Raw genomic sequence first — 23,113 nt, 5'->3', positions numbered from 1 at the left:
CATTTTATTAAAAAAATATAAGCAAACTAAATATTAATATTTATTTTAAATTATATTTTAATCAACTTAAATTTATATAATAAATATATTCAATGTTATATATAATAAAAAGGTGAAATGGGCTTTCTGGGAAGTAATCTAATATTGAAGCCCAGTCCCAGAAACCAACGACACTCTCTATATTGTTTAGGGTTGATGTATAAAACCCTCATATTTAAGCAAAATCGAAACTCCTATCGTAGTTCTTGTTGTTGAAAACCTAGGAAGCGGCAAGAATGGTGAGCATGTCTCCAATGACATTGGTAATGCCTCTGTTGATTTTTGTTCTCATGGCTGTGATTGAATTTTCAGGCAGACGTTGAGGTCGATGTCGCGGCGGCAGCGGGGCAGCCCAAGAAGAGAACATTCAAGAAGTTCAGTTTCAGAGGCGTGGATCTCGATGCTCTTCTTGATATGTCCACAGATGAACTTGTCAAGCTTTTCAGTGCTCGCGCTCGTAGAAGGTTCCAGAGAGGTCTAACCAGAAAGCCCATGGCCTTGATCAAGAAGCTTCGCAAAGCGGTATAATACTCTATTATTTCTCTCTTTATTTCTGATCTGGCTTTTATGCTTTCAATTTTTATTTTCTGAACTTCAATTTGTTGTATATGGTGGATATGTTTTAATAGTATCGTGTTTCCTTTACACCTAGTGATTTTGAGGTCGCACCACCAGCTTTAATCCCAATGAATCCACTAAAGATATCGCTGCTAAATCTTTTCTTTATTATTTATGCATAGCACGAAAGTTTTCGGTGCTAAATCTTTATTTTACTGCGTTTTGCCGCAGTGCTTTCGAATTGTTTCCAATAGTTGGTATACCTTGAAGTTGTTTTATGATTTTATACTATTATCTGAGCATTTTGATGATTTCAATCGTTTGTTATAAAATTTCTGTATTTTTTCATCCCACTAGAAATGTATCTAGTTTATCATTTTTAGTCAAATCACACATGATGCATAGTGAAATTATTTTATTTATTTCCATTCTTGCAAATTTGTCAACTAGGCTATTTGATATAGGAACTGAACAAACTTTTCGGGTATAATATTAACAACTGTTCTTAAGGAAACCCTTGTTGTTGTAGTTCAGTATAGTGAAACCAATTTTACTTAGCAATATCCAAACAATTTTTGTATTTATGAAATTTTGTTCACTGCGCTCAAACTCAAATCTTTGTAATCCGATCGTAAAAGAAACTGTCAGATAAATTTTTCATCTCACCAGAGGCTAAAGGAGCCCATTTGCTTGTTCCAGTGATTTAGAAGTGGTACCTATAGGATCAAAGCAATATAGTGTGGAGAAGTATACTGGGCAAATTCTTAATTAAACTTAATATTTGCCTGCGTACAAATTGTTGGTGCTAATTGTTCATTTAAATAGTGGCAAGTGTATTGTGATTTGTTAGAATGATCATCGATTTTGCTTGATTTTGAGGTTTAATTGTAGGTATTGAATTGATTTTTTGATATCTAAGCTTTATTTTGGTCGCAGAAAAGGGAAGCTCCAGCAGGTGAGAAGCCAGAGCCAGTGCGCACCCACCTCCGCAACATGATCATTGTTCCTGAGATGATTGGTAGCATCATAGGAGTATACAATGGCAAGACCTTTAACCAGGTTGAAATCAAACCTGAGATGATTGGGCATTATTTAGCCGAGTTTTCTATCTCATACAAGCCCGTTAAGCACGGGAGACCTGGTATTGGTGCTACTCACTCATCCAGGTTTATTCCTCTCAAGTGAGAACATTTTGTGGCAACTTTAGTTTGTAGTGGTCTGAAGAAAACCAACTCTTATCAGAGATTTTGATTGTTTGACCATTTTTATTTCAGTTACTTATCTATGTTACTGTTATCATGATTTAATTCTATAGATTGAAGATTTTAGTGTCTTTGTGAAGTTACGTTTTGTTCAAAGCAATTGGGTTCTTCATAGAACCAACCGCCAATCTACGTTGTTTTTTGAACCTGCTAAATCTAACTTCGATACGCAAATTTGTTCTGGTTTAAACCTAGTATGTAAATAGGCTTCTCATCTACGTTAAGGTTGTAAAAACAATGTGGTGCTTTCGTTCTGGATGAGAAAAACCACATGACATTTTAAAACAGGCTTAAAATAAACTTACGCTCGTTTATGTTATTCGTTTATTTATGAAAAATCTTCGTTCTTCAAAAACTGGCAATACTATTTTCTAATTTCTAATAAGTGCCTTGCCTTTTGGAAACAATGAATTCACTCACAAATGTATTTAAAAAGAAATTGAAATCCATTTGCAATCCTTTTCTATTAAATCATAATAGAATGTTCTTAAGATTAGAGTGGCAATATTTTTTGTGGAGAGTATTTATTTTTTTCGACTCTATTTTCAAAGTGTTTGGTTTCTGTTTTTTTTTCAGTTGGATTTTGATTTTTCTTAATTTTGTTTAATTTAGTATTAACATGGTTCAACATAGATGATGAAATGTGAGTAGGTGTCTATTTAAATGGTATTATTAAAAAAGATTAAAATAAATTAAATTAACAAGATTAAAAACTAAGACCTCATTGAAAATACTTAACTAAAAAAATCAAATTAGTATATAAGCCTTTTGCTTTCTAGTATAAAATTTACTTTGGGATTGCTTTCCAGTATAAAATTTACTTTGGGAGGATGGATAAAGCCTCTTTTAGTATAAGGATAAAAACAATATAGTATTATTAGGAATTTAGGTGAGTTAAAATCTTAACTCATAAAAATGAGCAAAATATCTAATTAATATATATATATATATATAACTTTAAATGTTAAGATTTTTCCCTTACTTTATACATACTCGTGAGACGTCACCAAGATCAATTATCAATTAATTTTGATATCATTGTAAAGTTTTTATTTTGCAAACAAACATATATTAAAAATTAAACACTATTTTCAATTTAAAATATTAAGATAATGAATTTTTGAACTTATGCTTATATATATGTTACTCATTTTTATGAATTAAGATTTTAACTCACCTTAAATTCCTAATAATACTATAATGCTTTTATCCTTATTTTCCAACTACATATTAAATCATTTTTTTTTTCATATAAATTAAAGACGTTTTTTACAGGCTAAAACAACGAGCGTTATATAGTCGGATAGAAGTTTATTTCCCTAAAATTGGATTAAGAAAATGTCTATTTAAGCACACATTTTTTTGTTAAGATTGTAGATAATGGTAAACTGCTTATAGTTTGCTTGTACTTGGATTATCTTATATTTTATTTTTACTTAAAGTTGACATGGATCTTTGAAAACTTTAAAAAATATACAATTGATTTGAAATGAATGAGATGGTTTGACCAAAACGTAATAGACTTTGTGGCACTTCATTCCTCCAACGCAATGACCAAGCCACTTTTTTAATAGAATTTTGCAATAGTAATATGACAATACTCAACTTTCTCATCCACAAGAGAACTGCTTGAAGCAATTACTCTTCATTTCATTCTTTGAGGTTAACTTATAGAAACCCAAAATTCTATGCAAGTAATGTTTTCTTAGAGAATAGAAAACCACATTGATAATTTCGGATATAATCTACTACTAGCCAAGAACAAGAAAGTAATTGCATACATTTATTGAGAACATGTCATGCTATCAAGGTAAGTAACACCTAAACTTTTAATTATTCATATATATAAGAAATTATTGAACAATGCAGTCTGTCAATGGTAAACAATGAAAGGTAATAAAAGAGACATATTAAGGTTATGTCTGAATAAACTTCTCAATACATGTTTACAGGAGAAGAAAATAAGAAAGTAATATAACTTGATTTTTTTCTAAGTTAAAATTAATTTATAATTAGGTTATTATAGAAATTCTCTCGTTTAGTTTCATCACAAGTTTATTTCAAATTCTGCATAAGACAATATTTAACTTATGAAATTTGAACTTATTTACCCCCTCTTATAAGTACTTTCAAAGAAGATCTATCCAAAGAGTTTCAATTCTTTGTAATTTGTCTGTGTCAAACCACTGCACCAGTGAATTAAATATTTTTAGTTACAGACTAATAAAATGGGGGTTAAGAATAGTGTTCAGTAATTAGCTAATTCTAAAACAAACAATAACACCAAGCCTTATCTCACCAGGTGGTGTTAGATAAATAAATGGATCCATCAATGCCAGTGAACTTCATCAGAAACCAAAATTTCATGAAATCCATTTAAATCAAGATTTCTTTAAACAGGTTTCCTAATGTTCTCTTTGCTCACCCTCTACCTATTTTAATTACACAATTTTTTATCATCTTTTCTAAGTGGATCCTTGTTCTTAAAAAGATTAATCAAATAACCTATCTTAAATAAGTTTGTTTCATTTTCAGACCAATCAATCCTACTCCAACTTTCTCCTGAACTGGATACAATTGTTACTGACAATTATATTTTCTAATTTAATAACATCAAGAAAATCATAGCAGACATCATACATGAAACTCATAATACAGATCTTGATAATATCAATGTCTTATTTTGTATCTTCTTAAGCATGACCGTTAATAAGATATGGAATCTTGTGTGCCATCATCCAACCTGGAAATCTATTCTTTAGTCAATAAATTTATGTCTTTTCAATATCTTTATGCTCTCTCTCTGTAAGGATTATTTGACATTAGATTCACCAGAAAATATCTAATTTGTTTCTCACACACGTGCACTCATATATATAACCACCATACAACATCTTCCTATAGTCCATATAACACATTTGTGGACACTGAATAAACTTTAGCTGAAAGTGAATTTGTGGACACTGAATAAAGAAAGCAGCAATATAAAGAATGAGGATTAACAGTAATAGATAAATAAGGTCAAACTGAGATGCATAAAAAAAACACATAGGTAAAATTAGTAAGAGGGTAAAAGCATTGTGATCCAAAATTAATTTATCAATGCAATCAATCAAATTATGTTACCACTGTGAGGTGACGTTCACAATCTGGATAACTTTCCCACTGTAACATTCAGACTCATCATTTCCAAGGATGTAGGTAAATACAGTTCACACCAAAAACAAAAATAAATCAACAAAGAAAGAAAAACTTCATCCAAGCAGTTCAATACTAACCGTGAATCAGTAATAACAATAAAATCAATCAGGCTTGTCCCAAAAATTTTGGCAGGACAAGACAAACACGTTATAAACAATTGAACATTATACACAAATCAATAATCAGGGAAAACAACCTGAACCCAAACTCAATTCATTTTCAGTTAATATTATAAACAACTTTAAGAAAAACAAATCTAAATTTTACAATCTTGGAGAAACATATGCAGCAAGGTCATGAATTGAAAAAAAAATTTGATCAACAAGTTTCTTTATCATTGAAATACAAAAATATAATTAAGTCGTCTTAGTGTGCACTTTTTAGTTGTGTTTTAAAGGAATTGTATTTTTGTTTCTATAGAGAGCTTCACTTTTTATTTAGTTTTTGTGCTATCAAGAGTTCGTCGTTCATGACTATACAAATGAATTTTCCTCGTATTATCAACCTCGTTGTCATTGATGCTGATGTTACCGTTATTGAATTCTTCAAGAACTACTGCTCCTCGGTATTATCTAACAATCCATTTGTTTGGTATAATGGTTAGTATTTTATTTATGACAATAAACCATTGTCTTTTTCTTATCCGTTCAATTTGAATCATGTGCAGTTACGACATTCTTAATCTTAGGAGAAACTATGGTGCATGCATGTGATAGAATGAAAGACAATAATTGATCTAATAGTGATGGAGATCCAAATGTTGGTTCTAAATGGCCATGAGTTCATAGACACACTTAGTATGAAACATATTAATATTCCTGTTATCGGTAAGTCGGAATTCCCTTTATCAACTTTTTAATTGATAAAGAATTTAAATTGTTTACGATAATTATTTAAATTTTTTACGATAATTATTTAAATTGTTAAATTTTTTACATGTGTGAGGATTATAGTTACTCTTCTCACCTTAAGGAGGTGTATAAATTAGAAGCATGCAATTATTGGCGTAAACCTGTGATTGGTATTACCTAGACTATATGAAGAGTAACACAATTATGAAGAAAGCTCAATGAGAAAAAAAGAGAAGAGAAATCAAGAAAAAAAATGATAAAATGAACAAAGGAGATGAAACTTCAATTTGTTGAAGCTATTAACCGTATAGTTTTAGAAAGTATGTATTATTGTTTATTTTTTATCCATATTTTCTCTTTTTTGGTGATGTTGACGGTTAGATGCTAAGCCAAAGAAAATCCATGATGCGATGAATATGTCTAGCCAACAGATCAAGCATGTAATCAATCATTTAAAGGTTTGTTTTACGTGCATTTCATCTTCTTTTCAACTTTTGAATTATTGTTAACAAAAGTTAAAATTTAATTGACATAGAAAAAAATCTTAGACAAGGGTAACAGCAGCAACAAGAGTCACATCTTTGAACATTTATCTTCTCTTCTCTTGTTGCTCTTACCAGAGCAACAAGAAAAGAGAAGATAAATGTTCAAAGATGTGACTCTTGTTGCTCATGCTGCCTTTGTCTCAGATTTTTTCTGTAGGTATGTCAATCAAATTTTAAGTTTTGAGAACAATAATTCATAAGTTGAAAAGAAAATGAAATGCACATAAAACAAACCTTTAATTGACTACATGCCTCTAGACTAGGCATGTTCATCGCTTCATATATTTTCTTTGGCATCTAAATAACAACTAAGGTCAACACAAAAATAAAAGGCAAATATAGATAAAAAATAAACAATATTACATACTTCCTAAACCAGTTAATAGCTTCAACAAATTGAAGCTCTCCTTTGTCCATTTTATCCTTTTTCTTTCTTGATTTCTCCTTTTTTTTTCCAATTAAGCTTTGTTCATAATTGTCTTACTTTTCATATCACCTAGGTAATACCAACCAAAGCTTTGCGTCAATAATCATGCTCCTAATTTATATGCCTCAAATGGAGAAAAGTAACTATAATCCTCATATATTTTTGCACATGTAAAAAGTTTAAAAATTAAAATAACTATGGTAAAAAAAATTAAAATTTAAATAATTATTGTAAACCATTTAAATTTTTTATCAATTAAAAAGTTGATAAAGGAATTGCGGATAACAGGAATATTAATATGTTTTAAGTGTGTCTATGAATTCATGACCATTTAGAACCGACATATAGATATCCATCACTATCAGATTCTATCACATACACCATAGTTTCTCTTAATGTTAAGAACGTTGTAACTGCACATGATTCATGATTCAAATTAAACGGATAAGAAAAAGACAATGATTTATTGTCATAAATAAAATACTAACCATTATACCAAACAAATGAATTGTTGGATAACAATGAGGTGCAATAGTTCTTCAAGAATTCAAAAAAAAAGTAACATCAGCATCAATGACAATGAGGTTGACAATACGAGAAAAATTCATTTATGTAGTCATGGACAGCCAGACCCCTAATAGCATAAAAATCAAATAAAAGGTAAAATTCTCTTTACAAACAAAAATACAATTGCTTTAAAACCCAAATTAACTTCTTTTAAATTACATAATGGAATAAACATCATAAAATACCCTATGAAATGTCATCCCCTCTTTCGTAGGTTTATGAGTGTAGACTAATTCTTCAAATGTACTTAACACTCAAATGAACTAAAGATTCACTATCGGATTTCAAATAATTATTTCCCAATGCTAACACAGTTGCACAACAACAAATCATTTTAATGTCAACAAATTAATTAATTTTCTTTTATTATTAAGTATGTAATAAATAAATAAATAAAATTAATACAAATATACATAACTTTATGATGAATTTGAAATTTAACTAAACCTCCTTATTATTATTATTGTGATATATATATATATATATATTATTTTTTTTTCTACTTTACCCATAAAATTAAAGTCTATTGAAACCAAAACCAATCCAATTGGAATGTTTGTGTGGTCAAGAGCTGTGCACCAATCTTAACTTTATTCGCATTAACTACTCCTCCAACTATCAGTTATTTCTATTTATTTTAGGTTTAATAGCCAATTTTGTCCCCAGTTTCATTGACAAATCTCAATTTAGTCCCTCATTTCAAAAGTGTTTGAAATTGGTCCTTACTTATTAAATTTTGTGTCAACGTTATCCCTTCCGTTAAATAGAAACAAACGGCGTTCATGGATTGATGATCTGGCAGCATATAGTGCTTACATGTCATTACTGGAATACCGCAATAAGATGCTTCGTTCCCTTTCTCTTTGTCTCGTGCGAGAGGTTGGCTAGGGAAGCAACTCTCTTCTTCCCCCTTCCCAGTAGTTCTAATTTGGCCTTGCAAAGAGAAGAAAATTGAAGTCACGATGAACTTGGAAGTTGGAAATGTGAACATTTCTTTATTATTTTGACAGAGATAGGCACCTCATATATTATGTTTATGTTTGACTTCACGCGCTTGTGAAGACAAAACCTATGCAAACCCTGCAAAACTTTACCCGCTTATCCTTCAAAATTATAGAACTACTATCGGAGATCTCACTTCAGATTACAATGTCAGAAAACAACACCGCAACAACTAAAAACAACCACCTTAAACCAGATCTAAAAGGAAATCAACTTCAATTTTCGAACCCTTTTCTAAACAAACTCAGGCACCTCACTGCAAGTCAACGACTTTCTTCCAGGAGTCACAGGAGGAGATCTCGCACATCACCTGGTGACGTTGGGAGAAGTGAAGAGAGGAGCAGCGTCGAGGGCGGCGACCAAGTAGTGGGCGTTCGGAAGATGGGAAAGATCGGCGAGAGAGAACTCATCCCCAGCCAAGAATCGCGATCTGCTGGTTGTTTGGTCTCGTGAGCCAGGGTTTGAAATGAGGATTTCGAATTGGGATTGAATTTAGGGTTTCTTAAATTGGGAATTGGGATTGAGATTCTATTTCTTCTACGTTGATTCAAGGCTTGAATTGAAGCTTCTGATCCTCTTTTTTGTTTTGCGATTTGCGAAGGAGAGGTCTTCGGTTTTGAATTTGGGTCTGGGTATTGTCTCTTCGTGTTGATCTATGAGTTTCGTGAACTCGCATCTTTGAGTGCTTGGTTTCGGTCAGCGTTTGGGTCTGTCGGTGGTGGTTTCCTAACTTAATTTTTCCCTAAGAAAAAGAACACTCACCAGTGTACCATGTTCGCAATGTATGTGAAGAACCCTAATAGCTGGCAATTTCCCCCCAATTTCCAACACCCAGTTTGTTAATAAAACCCTACCTTCTGTAAGGAACACGTCAGCATGCACACAAGTAAATTATGACACGTTATGTTGCCAGATCATCACTCCATTAACTCCGTTTGGTTATATTTAACGGAAGGGACTATTTTGACTCAAAATTTTAAAAGTGATAACCCATTTCAAACACTTTTAAAATGAAAGACTAAATTGAGATTTGTCAATGAAACTGGGGACAAAATTGGCTATTAAACCTTTTTTTTATAATAAACAAAAAGATATTATTTAAAAGTTAGAGACATAGCTTTCCATTTTACTACTCTAAAGTAACTGTTTTTGACTTTCTAAGTTTGTTTCAAACAAACATAGCTGCCAACAGATTCGAACAGTCTTAAAATATAATCATGCTTGTATATAAACTAGCACACTTTAACATAATATATACCATTTGCCACAACTTTGTCCACATATTAATTCAACCAAGTCACACTCACATTCGACATCATAGCACATTCAATTTTTAAAGTCATATCATGTCCACATGTAATTTCGCATTCTAAAGAACGTTAACTAATAATTATATCACTAAAACCAGCTCAAGGTAGCATTGAACACGTACATCATCAATCTAACACCCTTGAGAATTAAACTGTAAAATAATTCTAGAAGGCTTGATTGCTCCCTCTCACAATCTTCTATTTATAAAAATAAATTAATACAAAAGTACATGATAAATAGGGTAATCCTAGACACAATATAATCATGATAAATAGGATAATCCTAGACACAATATAATCATGATAAATATGGTCATCCTAGACACAATATAATCATGATAAATAGGGTAATCCTAGACACAATATAATCATGATAAATAGGGTAATCCTAGACACAATATAATCATGATAAATAGGTAATCCTAGACACAATATAATCATGATAAATAGGGTAATTCTAGACACAACATAATCATGACACAATATAATCATGATAAAATAGGATAAATATCCTAACACTAAAGAAATTTTAAGTAAATTATCCTGAGCAACCAATGTTAACTTATTCTACACATTTTTATAGACTACTTACCTAACCAATAAGTCGCAGCACTAGTAATTGTTTACTAATAACTAAACTTTATTGAATACACTAAGCAGTATATCCTGAATATTTATACTTAGTCTATACTTAGTCTAACAGCAACTTTTAAACACAATAATACTTTTCCACTCATCCAGTAACAAATCATAGAATATATTTGATAAAAAATAATTACGTAAACAAACATTATTGTCATTAGATTTTTACCTTTAAATCTGCATAGAACATCTAAACAAGGTATATCCACAATAATTAGATTCTATCAGCTTAACAAATTTCAGCATGTGCAAATTTCTCTATCTCTTTTATCCCATAATTTCCAAAACTACACCACACACTCATATAAGTATATAAACGTGACTCAAAGCTCGAGTAATTGTACTCAACATCACATATTCCAGCAGCCCTTTAAAATACCAAAAATTCCAATGAAAAACGGGGTTTAACCGAGATGGCAGCTAACAATTTAATCATCAGATTAACAATTCAATTTATAACATACTTATAATTACTCTATTGCTATATTCTATCTACCTAGTTTCAAACAATTATCAATTCACATAACAAAACCATCTCCCATCTCATCTCATAATATTTTCAATCAACAACATCACATTCATAAAACCAGATTCAACTGAATGACAATAGATCATATGTACACAACCATCCCTTTTCACACAGCTTGTATCATTAATATTACAATTATCATTTAACCAAGGCTCACCAGCTTAGAAATCATCATTCAATAAAAACCAGCACAAAATAATACCTACAGTCCATCAACTAGGTTTATTTATACATCCTTCATGCATTTATATAATATTTATGTTCATGACAATATAACAAAAACTTCTTCCTTTCTTAAATAAGATTTTCACTTTACATTCAACCAAATCACACTCACAGAACCCGTAACCTTAACTTACACTAAACTAATTCTGAACATTTATAAAACACATAACAATTCATTACTTTGTTTCGAACATACATAGATATCCATATCCGTTCACACTCTCTCCTCCTATTTTCTTCACACGAATACAGGAAACAAAACTTAAACAAAATCCAACAGCTCACAGCACCTAAACAGCAACAACGAAGAAGGAAAAACTAACCTGTCTCCAGCCACAAAACACCCTCCGCAAACGAACGATACAACCCTCCGCAAACGAACAAAGCACACTCTCACTGGATAGAAGCACCAAAAATGGAATATGAATTCCAACAGAAGAGAACAATTTTGATGTGTGCTGTGAGGGAGAAGTTGGGAGGGACTGATGGAAGAGTAAAAAGGGAAAATTAAATGGGAATTAGGGTTTAGAAAAAGAAAAAAAAAAGTTAAATAGTTAAAGTAAAAATTATTAACTCCTACTTCTCATGCCTAACCAGCCCATAACTAAAAAAAGAAAAACTGATAAAGAAAATAAAAAAAAAAAACAAATGAAACGAAAATAAAAATAAACCTATTTTCCGACCCTATTTTCAAAGTGTTCAATGTTTCTTCTATTTTAATTTGACTTAAATATTAAGTTGACTTTTTTTTTTTCAAGTAAATTTTGATTTTTGTTAAATTTGTTTAATTTAGTATTAACATGGTTCAAAATAGATGATGAGATGTGAGTAGGATGTCTATTTAAATGGTATTAGTAAAAAAGATTAACATAAATTAAATTAACAAGAATTAGGACTTGATTGAAAAAAAAACGAAGACCGCATTGAAAATACTTTACTAAAAAAATCAAATTAGTATCTAAGTCTTTTGCTTTCTATATAAAATTTACTTCAGGATGATAGATAAAGCCTCTTTTAATATCTGTTCATTAATTTATAATGTCTTCCATTTGACATCTAAAACAGAAGACTTTCGATTATATATATATATATATATATATATATATATATATATATATATATATATATATATAAAAGTTCAAAAATTTAATATTTTAATATTTTAAATTGAAAATAGTGTTTTGATTTTTAATATATGTTTGTTTGCAAAATAAAAACTTCACAATGATATCAAAATTAATTGATAATTGATCTTGGTGACGTCTCACGAGTACGTATAAAGTAAGAAAAATCTTAACATTTAAAGTTATTTATATATATATATATATATATATATATATTCATTATTTTGGTACATGCAAAAAATTTATTAACTGCCTACCAATTGGTTTTCTCGTTATCTGTAAACTCTAAACGTGATAAACATAGACTAATTTTTCTCTATGATTATTAGTGTTTTTTTTAAGAACAGATAAAAGTCTTTCTAATACAATATTATCAACTCTTTATTTTGTAAAAAAAAGTAGTTTGATAGTTAACTTTTTAAATATAGACTTTTTTTAAAAAAAGTATGAATATCATTTGATCTGTGAAATAGTGATATATTAAATTAAATTGATATATTAGATGCGAGTTGACATCTAATTTTAATCATGTAGTATTTATTTTTCTTAATTGGTAATTTTGTTTCAATACTGATTGAGTTGTTGTTTCATGGATTTTTAATTTTATTTTATCTTCAATTCAATCTCATTTTATTTAAAATAATTCAATATGATCATTATATTAATTTCGTGTTAAAAAATGTGATCACATGTATATTTATTTTTTCTGTTATCCATGCACCTTTCTTTTTAATTATTTATCATCTTTCATCATTTTTCATTTCTCTATCTTCCCTCTCTTTTCCTCTACATTTTTTTTTCACATTTATTCCCTCTTTTCTACTTCCCTTACCATCTTCAAATTTCATATTTTATTTTGTCTTTTTTTTTCTCTAATTAAACAATTACTTTTTGTCTTCCTTTTTTTTTTTCAGCTTTAATTTAGGCACAATCACAAAATCTAACCATAACAACCTCGAAGATGGTCTTTGTCAAATATTTATGTTTATTTATTTGAGTGATTTTGCTTTGTTTTTATAATGTTGAATGAGATATTGGAAGATTGAACGTGAGATTGAATGGTAACACTATAGTCTATGTAACAAAGAGAAAGAAAAAAACAATACTATGTAATTTAAGTTCATCCTTTAAAAAATGTTAACGCTATAGCTCTTAAAAAAATATCATTTGAATAAAAACTAAATTAATATAATAAATATAAGAACTAAATTATTAATTAAAGTTATTTTTTTATATATTTATACAATGGACAAATAAAATTTGTATTGTAGTACAATTTTTAAAATATTGAGTTAAATATTTAACAACAAACTAATTTTCATTCCATGTTTTATAATTTTAATTATATCTTTTAGAAAATAGTCTGTAACAAAATATTTAGAAAAAATTATTAATTATAAAATATTATTCATAAATATAATATGATTAAATTTAAATAATTATATATTTTATTATTGTTCTATATAACCCATATATATTAGTGTTATTCACATACATCTCCAACTAAATTTTGTTTTTGTCATCTCCAACCTTCAATACTTATTTAGTTATGATATTAGATGTTTAATTTATAATTTTTCATATATTATGTTACCAATTATTCTTATATATGTTTGAATAGATTAACAATAATGAATAATACATTAATTTTGGTAAAAAATTATAATTTAACAATGTTTCCTTATCAATTTTATTCAAACATATTTAAGTCTAATTTGTAACATAATTTAAAAATTATAAATTAAACATTTAATATCATAACTAAACAAATATAATAGGTTGGAGGTGACAAAAACAAAATTTAGGTTGGAGATGTAAGTGAATGACACTAATATATACAAGTTATCTAGAATTCACTAGTCCAGTAAGGGGAAATAGCATCGGTTAATTTTGGTTATAGGCACCGGTTCTGCAACCGAGGAGTATACGAACGAGGTAAAAAGGGTGGCTTTATGCCTCGGTTCAGAACCGAATTAAAACGAGATCAGATTATGCCTTGGTTCTTAGATAATCGAGGCAATAACGTGTTTTTTTTTTGGTTTGCACAGTCCACTTCTCACTCTTCGTTTCACAGTCTACTTCTCCCTCTTCTTTACACAGTCTACTTCTCCCTCTTCGCACAGTCCACGGTTCAAGTTCAAGCAAAATAATAAACAATCCATAGTTCAAGATACAAAACCACATCTCATAAGGAAGCACACGCTAACAGCAACTACAAAGAAATCGGTCCCAAAATAACACAGAAAAAAAGGTATGGGATTGATGCAATGAGCACTGCGGAGGTTGTCATCACCAACTCTGAGAACGATTTGGGGAAGAAGAGAGGCTCCTGCAAGGCCAAACCAGAGAGAAGAAAAGATGAAGGTTGATGCCTCCCCTTCTCGCAGAAACGCCACCGCTGCAGGACGCCCTTATCGCCACCTCGCCACGACCTCGCCGCCACCTCGCTGTGGCCTCGGTGCGGTCTCGCTGCGGTCTTGCCGCGGTCTCGGTGTTACCTAGCCGCCACCTCGCCTCCACAGAAACCACCGCGATTCGTAGATCGACGAACCTCCCACCAAACGCCTTAGATCGGCGAGCCTCCCATCATCGCCGCCGTGGTACTCGTTGCCACCATCGCGCCTCCCTTCTGCTTTCGACCTCGGCCACCATCGCGCCTCCCCTCCGCTTTCGACGCCGACCACCATCGCGTCTCGTCCTCGCACCGTGGCTGTCAAGTGGGAGAGGAGAAGAGAGATCGCGCCCTCTCTGTTTCTGCCAGATGAAAGTGAGATGAGAGTGAGATGAGGAGAGAACGAGAGGGAAGATGAGAGTGAGATGAGATGAGAGTGTCAGAGGAAAGAAGAGGAAAAAAATGAAAAAGCGGGTCAGGTGTGGTGTGACTGATTTGACCGGGTAATAGGCCTCGGTTCTATCTTTAACCAAGTCAATAGGGAGGAGTTCAGACTTTTCAGTGACCAGCAGAGGTGTATAGGCTTCGGTCTCATTCCAAACGAAGCAATAGGGAGGGGTTTAGGCACCGGTTTCGTAGCAAACCGAGGCAGTAGTTACATGTCAGAAGTGTATAGACACTGGTTTTGTGTTAACCGAAGCAATATGGCTTTTGGACCTCGGGTTGGATGGGGACCGAGGTATATAACCTTGTACACTTCGGTTTCTCAATAACCGAAGCGTATATGGGGCGTCAGAATCCGCTTTTTTTACTAGTGATTATAGGAAAAGTTCTTTATTTGAATTATTTTTATTATTGTGAAAAAACACATTTTATTAAAAAAATATAAGCAAACTAAATATTAATATTTATTTTAAATTATATTTTAATCAACTTAAATTTATATAATAAATATATTCAATGTTGAATTCAAGCTATTTTATTTATTTCCATTCTTGCAAATTTGTCAACTAGGCTATTTGATATAGGAACTATAGGAACTGAACAAACTTTTCGGGTATAATATTAACAACTGTTCTTAAGGAAACCCTTGCTGTTGTAGTTCAGTATAATGAAACCCATTTTACTTAGCAATATCCAAACATTTTTTGTATTTATGAAATTTTGTTCACTGCGCTCAAACTCAAATCTTTGTAATCCGATCGTAAAAGAAACTGTCAGATAAATTTTTCATCTCACCAGAGGCTAAAGGAGCCCATTTGCTTGTTCCAGTGATTTAGAAGTGGTACCTATAGGATCAAAGCAATATAGTGTGGAGAAGTATACTGGGCAAATTCTTAATTAAACTTAATATTTGCCTGCGTACAAATTGTTGGTGCTAATTGTTCATTTAAATAGTGGCAAGTGTATTGTGATTTGTTAGAATGATCATCGATTTTGCTTGATTTTGAGGTTTAATTGTAGGTATTGAATTGATTTTTTGATATCTAAGCTTTATTTTGGTCGCAGAAAAGGGAAGCTCCAGCAGGTGAGAAGCCAGAGCCAGTGCGCACCCACCTCCGCAACATGATCATTGTTCCTGAGATGATTGGTAGCATCATAGGAGTATACAATGGCAAGACCTTTAACCAGGTTGAAATCAAACCTGAGATGATTGGGCATTATTTAGCCGAGTTTTCTATCTCATACAAGCCCGTTAAGCACGGGAGACCTGGTATTGGTGCTACTCACTCATCCAGGTTTATTCCTCTCAAGTGAGAACATTTTGTGGCAACTTTAGTTTGTAGTGGTCTGAAGAAAACCAACTCTTATCAGAGATTTTGATTGTTTGACCATTTTTATTTCAGTTACTTATCTATGTTACTGTTATCATGATTTAATTCTATAGATTGAAGATTTTAGTGTCTTTGTGAAGTTACGTTTTGTTCAAAGCAATTGGGTTCTTCATAGAACCAACCGCCAATCTACGTTGTTTTTTGAACCTGCTAAATCTAACTTCGATACGCAAATTTGTTCTGGTTTAAACCTAGTATGTAAATAGGCTTCTCATCTACGTTAAGGTTGTAAAAACAATGTGGTGCTTTCGTTCTGGATGAGAAAAACCACATGACATTTTAAAACAGGCTTAAAATAAACTTACGCTCGTTTATGTTATTCGTTTATTTATGAAAAATCTTCGTTCTTCAAAAACTGGCAATACTATTTTCTAATTTCTAATAAGTGCCTTGCCTTTTGGAAACAATGAATTCACTCACAAATGTATTTAAAAAGAAATTGAAATCCATTTGCAATCCTTTTATAACTAAATCATAATAGGAAGTTCTTAAGATTAGAGTGACAATATTTTTAATGGAGAGTATTTATTTTTTCCGGCCCTATTTTCAAATTGTATTTGTAACTACTAATATTGTTTAACTAATTATTAATTAATTCCATTGTATTTTTAACTACTTAAAAATAGATTATTTCAAATTTCATCTAAAAGGTCAAAATTTGAAAATTTTCACATTTTTGAATGTGTGTATATATACGTACATATATAACGATGACGAATGTTATGGTGTCTGTTGTAACTTGTCTTAGCTTTTCTTTCCAGGAAGGTTATACACCATGGTCAATGCCAACAAAGGTGTCTTCATTTCCTGGTATCACCTCTTGGAAAGTTGTATAATTATGACTGTTGTGAGCCAAATATTCAAATGATTATATTTACAACTAGCTATTGTTGGAACTTCTACATACTAAAACTATAAGGACTGTTTTTTCCTTCTTACATGGGTAAAAAACCTCTTGCCACAAGTTTTGGTTTATTAATGTTAACAACAGTCATAATTGTGTATTTCTCTTTTCCACATGAAAACAACCAGTCACTAATGGGATATCAAATTACCATAGTTGGAGTGAACATGGTTTACTTTTAATTAATTTTTGCTTTCACTTCTGTAATCTGCATCAATGATTGGCTAAATTGTCTTGTGCAGTGACATTCCCATGGCACAATATATCATCAATATGAATGCTTCATTTCCTGCATCTGATAAGTTCATAATACATGTCTTGGATAGCACCCACATGTTTGTCCAACCTCATGTTGAGGGAATGATACGGAGTCAAATCGCCAAGTTTAGAGAGGACAACATGTTGGATAAACTTAAAATTTAGAGATTCATTAAAATTTTATTTTATTAGTTTTGAGTTTAGTAATATTTGGTTTGATTTTGACAGAGATAAAATAGATATAGGTAGTTTTGATTTTTCTTTTATTTAAGCGACGTATATCATTGCCCATTTTGCAATTTATGCCGTGTTGGACATGGGCTTGGGATCGATTATTTTCATTGCATGAAATGCAATTGTTGCTTGGGGATTAAGTCAACATCTCATAAATGTCTCGAGAAAGGTTTAGAAATGAACTGTCCCATTTGTTGCGATGACTTGTTCACTTCAAGTGCTACGGTCAGAGCTCTACCTTGCGGCCACTATATGCATTCTGCTTGCTTGCAGGTCTATTTCACAGCTGTTTTCGGTTTTAGGTTTCAATGCTATCCCCAAACCAGGGGGTGGTAACATATTCTCAAGGGTTGTGGGTTTAATCTAATATTTTGGTATATTACGTTAGGCATACACGTGCAGTCACTACACATGTCCAATCTGCAGCAAGTCATTGGGAGATATGGCGGTAAGATAATTTTCTTCCATTAATCTTTTCTTTTACACTCAACTAAGCCTTATTCTCCACCTTTATTATTCCCCATAAAAAAAAGAAAAAAATTATAGATGCACAAAAGTAATGAAAGGAAAATCAAACAGGGCCATCAGTTTAATAATGCTCTAGTATCTTTCGAACATGTACTTGTGAGTTCTCAAGTTGAGTCTTTCATAGATTTCAGTTAAACGTAAAAGTTTGGAAAAATTAAAACTTGAATGGTATATGTTTACTGATCTTTAACTAATTTTTGCATACATTGTTCCTGCTTATAGATTAGGAATTTAAGATAAGTAAAGAGTGTAAGCTTCCTTTTGATAATAAAAAATCGTTGAAAAAATGAGGGATATAATTAGAAAATTTGTGTCTAATCAATTGAAGTTCTTAAAGAGGTACTCGGTATACTTATTTTTTACCTACCTAGGTTTACTTTGGTATGCTTGATGCCCTATTGGCTGCTGAGGAGCTTCCTGAAGAGTACAGGGAACGCTGTCAGGTGAATACTTTTTTGTGTGTCTTGCATTTTACTCTTCACGCAGTTCCTTTCGGAAGCTAATGTGGATTTTATGGAAAAAGAAAAAGAATTTTGGCATTTTAGTTGACGAGCAAAGAATTTGTAAGATGATTGTCTGTTGAGCCTGTTATGTAATAACAAAATGCAGGACATACTCTGCCATGACTGCGATCGGAAGGGCTCTTCACGCTTCCACTGGTTGTACCACAAATGTGAATTTTGTGGCTCTTACAATACCCGGGTTATCAAGTGTGAGACGTCAAACTCCAGCTGCTCTTAGTGTGCTTCTTTTGATGGGAGGTAGATAGTTTGTAAATACTTTATAGCAAAATAGGAATTCAAATTTTGCCACAACTAGGAGCCCTCTTATTTTTTTTCGTTGTATATATAATGCAGACGCATGACGAATTTAGTGACCTCTTTATTAGTATAAACAGAAGCCCCTAATCAGTTCTATAGCAATTGTGTACAGATCAAGTTTCTTCCTAACTTTTTATTTCTGCAAGGGATATTGTTGCTGTCCATATTCATTTCTTTATTCTTATCTTTATCTTCGTTTAAGTGCACCATGTCTTCACCGCGATCACGCTGAGTAATTTATCTCCAAATTCCCAGCTACTGGCTAGAGGTGGCTTCTGACTGATGTGAGTTCATCGTATGCAAGCTCAAATGATATTCTCACCAGAGTAATATTCCTACCTTTTTGTTCTGTTCTATTTTCTGCTATATCATCCAGTCCCATTTGTGGAAATCTAACAATTTCGGAAGTGATAATTGAAAGAGAGAGAGAGAGAGAGAAGCAGGAGTAGGCTCCAGTAGAAAGTATATCAAATCAATTTGTAGCTTTTTTTATATTATAGTAAATAACAAATAATAAATAGGCTTCCCGAGAGTTATGTGCTAATATGGAGATTCAATTTTATAATTATTCATTCTTTTTTTGTTTATTTCTTTAATTAGATAATTACCAAAATAATAATAATAATCATAAATAATTTAAACTTTAATTTTTAAAATAAGATCAGCTCAAGTTTTGGTGTTTGATTGTGAATCACTGCATGACGTAGAAGTAGTTTGAAAATTTTATTTCGAAAAATATTATATGCATTCTGAAAAATTTATTTCCAAAATATGTTCTGAAAAACATGTTTCTGTATTTAACACGTTTCAGAAATATTATTTAAAAAATTGTTTTGAAAATTGTTCTCATTTTCAAAAATTGATAGAGTTCAGGAAGCTATTGTCATTAATCCGTTATAAAATCAAATAAATCAATATATATATATATATATATATATATATATATATATATATATATATCACTTATAAGCAGTCAACTTTTCCTTGTATTTTTTAAGCTTAAACTTTTACTTTTATGAAAATTTTTAGCTCACATTAATTTTACTTATTTTATCCCCTATTTTTTAAAAACCCTAAAAACTTTGGGCGGTTTTGTCTCAACTTATTATTCTAGAGAAACAGTTATTTTAATTATTAATTCATTAGTTTTAAGCTAATAAAAAATATTAAATAAATAACTTACTGATAATTTTTTAAAAGCTAATTTAATAGTGATGTCCTCATTTTAGTTGATATCTTCTGGCTAGGACTATAAGTAATGGATTGCGAAAGAAAACCTTATGAGCCATGTCAAAAGTCCATTTATCAAGTTTGCATTTTTGTTTCAAATGTATTTTTACATCACAATATCTGAATTCCTCTCTGCGACTAGAAGTGAAAAAAAAAAAGAAGTTAGAGTACAAATTGATCTTTTTTTTTTCTTCATAGTTGAATACAAAAATATCTGTAAAGGAAAATAAAAACATTAATTATATATAGACAACTAAGGATGAAACCGCAATGAATTATATATATATATATATAGACATTTAATAATCTCTACACCTTTTTCATATAAGATATAATGTGATTAAATGACAATTAAAAATCAAATTATTAATATATTTTTATAAAATTATTTTAATAAATACATTTTTTGTAAATATAAAAAAATTAAGAAAATAATGTTTTGAAAAATATAAATAGATTTAAAATTATGAAAAAAAATAGTAAAATTTATACTGATTGATGATATATATATATAGTTCATCAACTTAATCAAATCACAAATATTTCATTTACATATAATAAATACATTACTTAATTCACGTTTTATAAAATAAGAAATTATAATAATGTAGGTTATATTTTATAATTTTGGACTAAAGTTCAAAATTTTATTTTGGAACAAAACTTTTATTAATATTTTTTCTTTGAAATTGTCCAATTTGTTATTGTTAGAAGAGAATTTTAGAATGCAAACAAGAAAACAGTTTATTGTTTTCTGTCTAACTATCTGATCTTTAGAAGTGTGCTTCTCTTTCTTGTCAGAGTGTAACATAACGTTTAAAACGTTATGTGGTTTTCCTTTTATGCCCCTCACTTCAATAGAGAAGAATAGAAGATAAATGTTCAAGGATGTGGCTGTTGTTGGTCCTCCTGCTGTTACTCTTGTTGTTGCTCCTCTCTCAACTTTTTCAGGTAGGTCTGTCAATCAAATTTTAAGTTTGGATAATAATAATTCAGAAGTAGAAAAGAAAATGAAATGCACATGAAAACAAACCCTTAAATGATTGGATACATGATTGACCTGCAATCCAGGGATGTTCAACGCTTCATGTATTTTTTTGGTTTAGCATTAAAAAACAGGTAAGATAGTAAGATAGTCAACATAAATAAAAGACAAATATGGATAAAAAAATAAACAATACATACTTTCTAGACCCATACGTTTAATAACTTCATCAAATTGAAGTTTCATTTCGTCGGTTCATGTTATCCCTTCTCTTTTTTAATGTCATGGTTTCCCTCATAATTTAATCCTTTATAGTTTTGAGGTGTAACTCAACCACATGTTTTTCCCAATAATCGCATGCTCCTAGCTTATAGGCCTCAAATTGAGAAGTATCACTGTAATCCTTAAACATTACTGCACATGTAAAAAATTTAACAATTTAAACAATTATTTTAAAATAATTTAAATTTTTATCAATTAAAAAGTTGATAAAGAAAATTGCGACTTACGGAGAACAAGTATATTAATATGTTTTGTATTAAGCAGGTGTATGAAGGCAAAGCCATCTATAGCCAGCATATGAGTCTCCATCATTATGAAATCAATCGGTGTCTTGGATTTTTTGCATTCCAGCACATATTTCCAACCTTGTCCTGAGTTTAAGAATGTCGTAACTGCACATGATTCAAATTGAATGGATAAGAAAAATACAATAGTTTATTGTCATAAGTAAAACACTAACCATTATACCAAACATATTGCATGATGGGTAATGCTATGGTGCAGTAGTTCTTGAAGAATTCAAGAACAGTAGGATCATCATCAATGACAACAAGGTGGATAATTTGAGCAACATTCATTTGTGTACTCATTGACGGCCAGACTCCTGATAGCACAAAAACCAAATAAAAAGTGAAACTCTCTTTAGGAAAAAAATACAATTCCTTTAAAATCCAAATTAACTTCTTTTAAATTACACAATGAAATAAACATCATAAAATCCCCTATGAAATTCCATCTCCTCTTTCTTAGGTTTTCACATCCTCAGAAACCTCTGTAAACATCTGCATTCTATAAATCACAACTATTGACCATCAGAGTCAATTATCAGTCCAGACTAATTCTTCAAATGTACTCAACGCACTCAAATCAACCATTCGACATCATAGCACATTCAATTTTTAGAGTAATATCATGTCCAACCCACAAAAAAAGTTTGAGCCCAACACACAAAAATATATATATATATATATATATATATATATATATATATATATATATATATATATATATATATATATATATATATATATATGGTGTTGCTCCCTCCACCACCACACCTTTCTTCCTCCACCTCCCCTTTACTATTTTGTCTCTCACTAAAATTTTATTTTTAGGGTTATTATTTTTTAATTTTACCCATTCACAACATATTTCACTAATAACCTATTCTAGTCTCGTACATGAGTAAAATACTTTTCTTTCATCTTAACATTATATTTCTTCCTCTCTTTCTTAAGTCGTTCTAAGATACTACAAGTTTCAAAGGTTGGTGGTGGTGGAAAGAAATGGTGTAGTGCGTGGAGTTATGCAGTGCGTGTCGTGCTTCCTCTTATTCGAATAAACCTTAAAATAAAACCCTAA

At 30.8% G+C, this 23,113-nt stretch overlaps 4 protein-coding genes and 1 long non-coding RNA gene across 5 annotated transcripts; 4 read left to right on the top strand and 1 right to left on the bottom strand.

Moving 5' to 3' along the window:
* Window positions 1–125: 125 nt before the first annotated feature.
* LOC108320093 (40S ribosomal protein S15-4) lies at window positions 126–1,938 on the top strand. The gene is made up of 3 exons (XM_017551431.2): window positions 126–278; window positions 352–561; window positions 1,534–1,938. Exons 1-3 carry the CDS (start codon window positions 276–278, stop codon window positions 1,780–1,782), a joined length of 462 nt encoding a protein of 153 aa, XP_017406920.1. The 5' UTR covers window positions 126–275; the 3' UTR covers window positions 1,783–1,938.
* A 1,534-nt stretch (window positions 1,939–3,472) lies between these two features.
* On the bottom strand, window positions 3,473–11,803 carry LOC128196679 (uncharacterized). Its single transcript, XR_008249108.1, has 2 exons — window positions 11,482–11,803; window positions 3,473–4,822 (listed from the first exon to the last, which is right to left on the bottom strand). It is a non-coding gene; the product is annotated as an uncharacterized LOC128196679 (long non-coding RNA).
* A 4,367-nt stretch (window positions 11,804–16,170) lies between these two features.
* On the top strand, window positions 16,171–16,432 carry LOC128196676 (40S ribosomal protein S15). Its single transcript, XM_052878179.1, has one exon. The coding sequence runs from the start codon at window positions 16,241–16,243 to the stop codon at window positions 16,430–16,432; it is 192 nt and encodes a 63-aa protein (XP_052734139.1). The 5' UTR covers window positions 16,171–16,240.
* An 842-nt stretch (window positions 16,433–17,274) lies between these two features.
* LOC108320097 (general transcription and DNA repair factor IIH subunit TFB5-like) lies at window positions 17,275–17,851 on the top strand. The gene is made up of 2 exons (XM_017551435.2): window positions 17,275–17,319; window positions 17,656–17,851. The coding sequence occupies exons 1-2, from the start codon at window positions 17,285–17,287 to the stop codon at window positions 17,834–17,836; spliced, it is 216 nt and encodes a 71-aa protein (XP_017406924.1). The 5' UTR covers window positions 17,275–17,284; the 3' UTR covers window positions 17,837–17,851.
* Window positions 17,852–17,935: 84 nt separating this feature from the next.
* LOC108320124 (zinc finger protein BRUTUS-like) lies at window positions 17,936–19,530 on the top strand. The gene is made up of 4 exons (XM_052878174.1): window positions 17,936–18,178; window positions 18,294–18,353; window positions 18,805–18,876; window positions 19,043–19,530. The coding sequence occupies exons 1-4, from the start codon at window positions 18,017–18,019 to the stop codon at window positions 19,172–19,174; spliced, it is 426 nt and encodes a 141-aa protein (XP_052734134.1). The 5' UTR covers window positions 17,936–18,016; the 3' UTR covers window positions 19,175–19,530.
* Window positions 19,531–23,113: the final 3,583 nt, after the last annotated feature.

This window comes from Vigna angularis, chromosome 1, assembly GCF_016808095.1.
Source record: "Vigna angularis cultivar LongXiaoDou No.4 chromosome 1, ASM1680809v1, whole genome shotgun sequence".
Classification (NCBI taxonomy): domain Eukaryota; kingdom Viridiplantae; phylum Streptophyta; class Magnoliopsida; order Fabales; family Fabaceae; genus Vigna; species Vigna angularis.
Note: the sequence above shows the minus strand (reverse complement) of the source record. Positions and strands in the feature narration are given on the sequence as shown.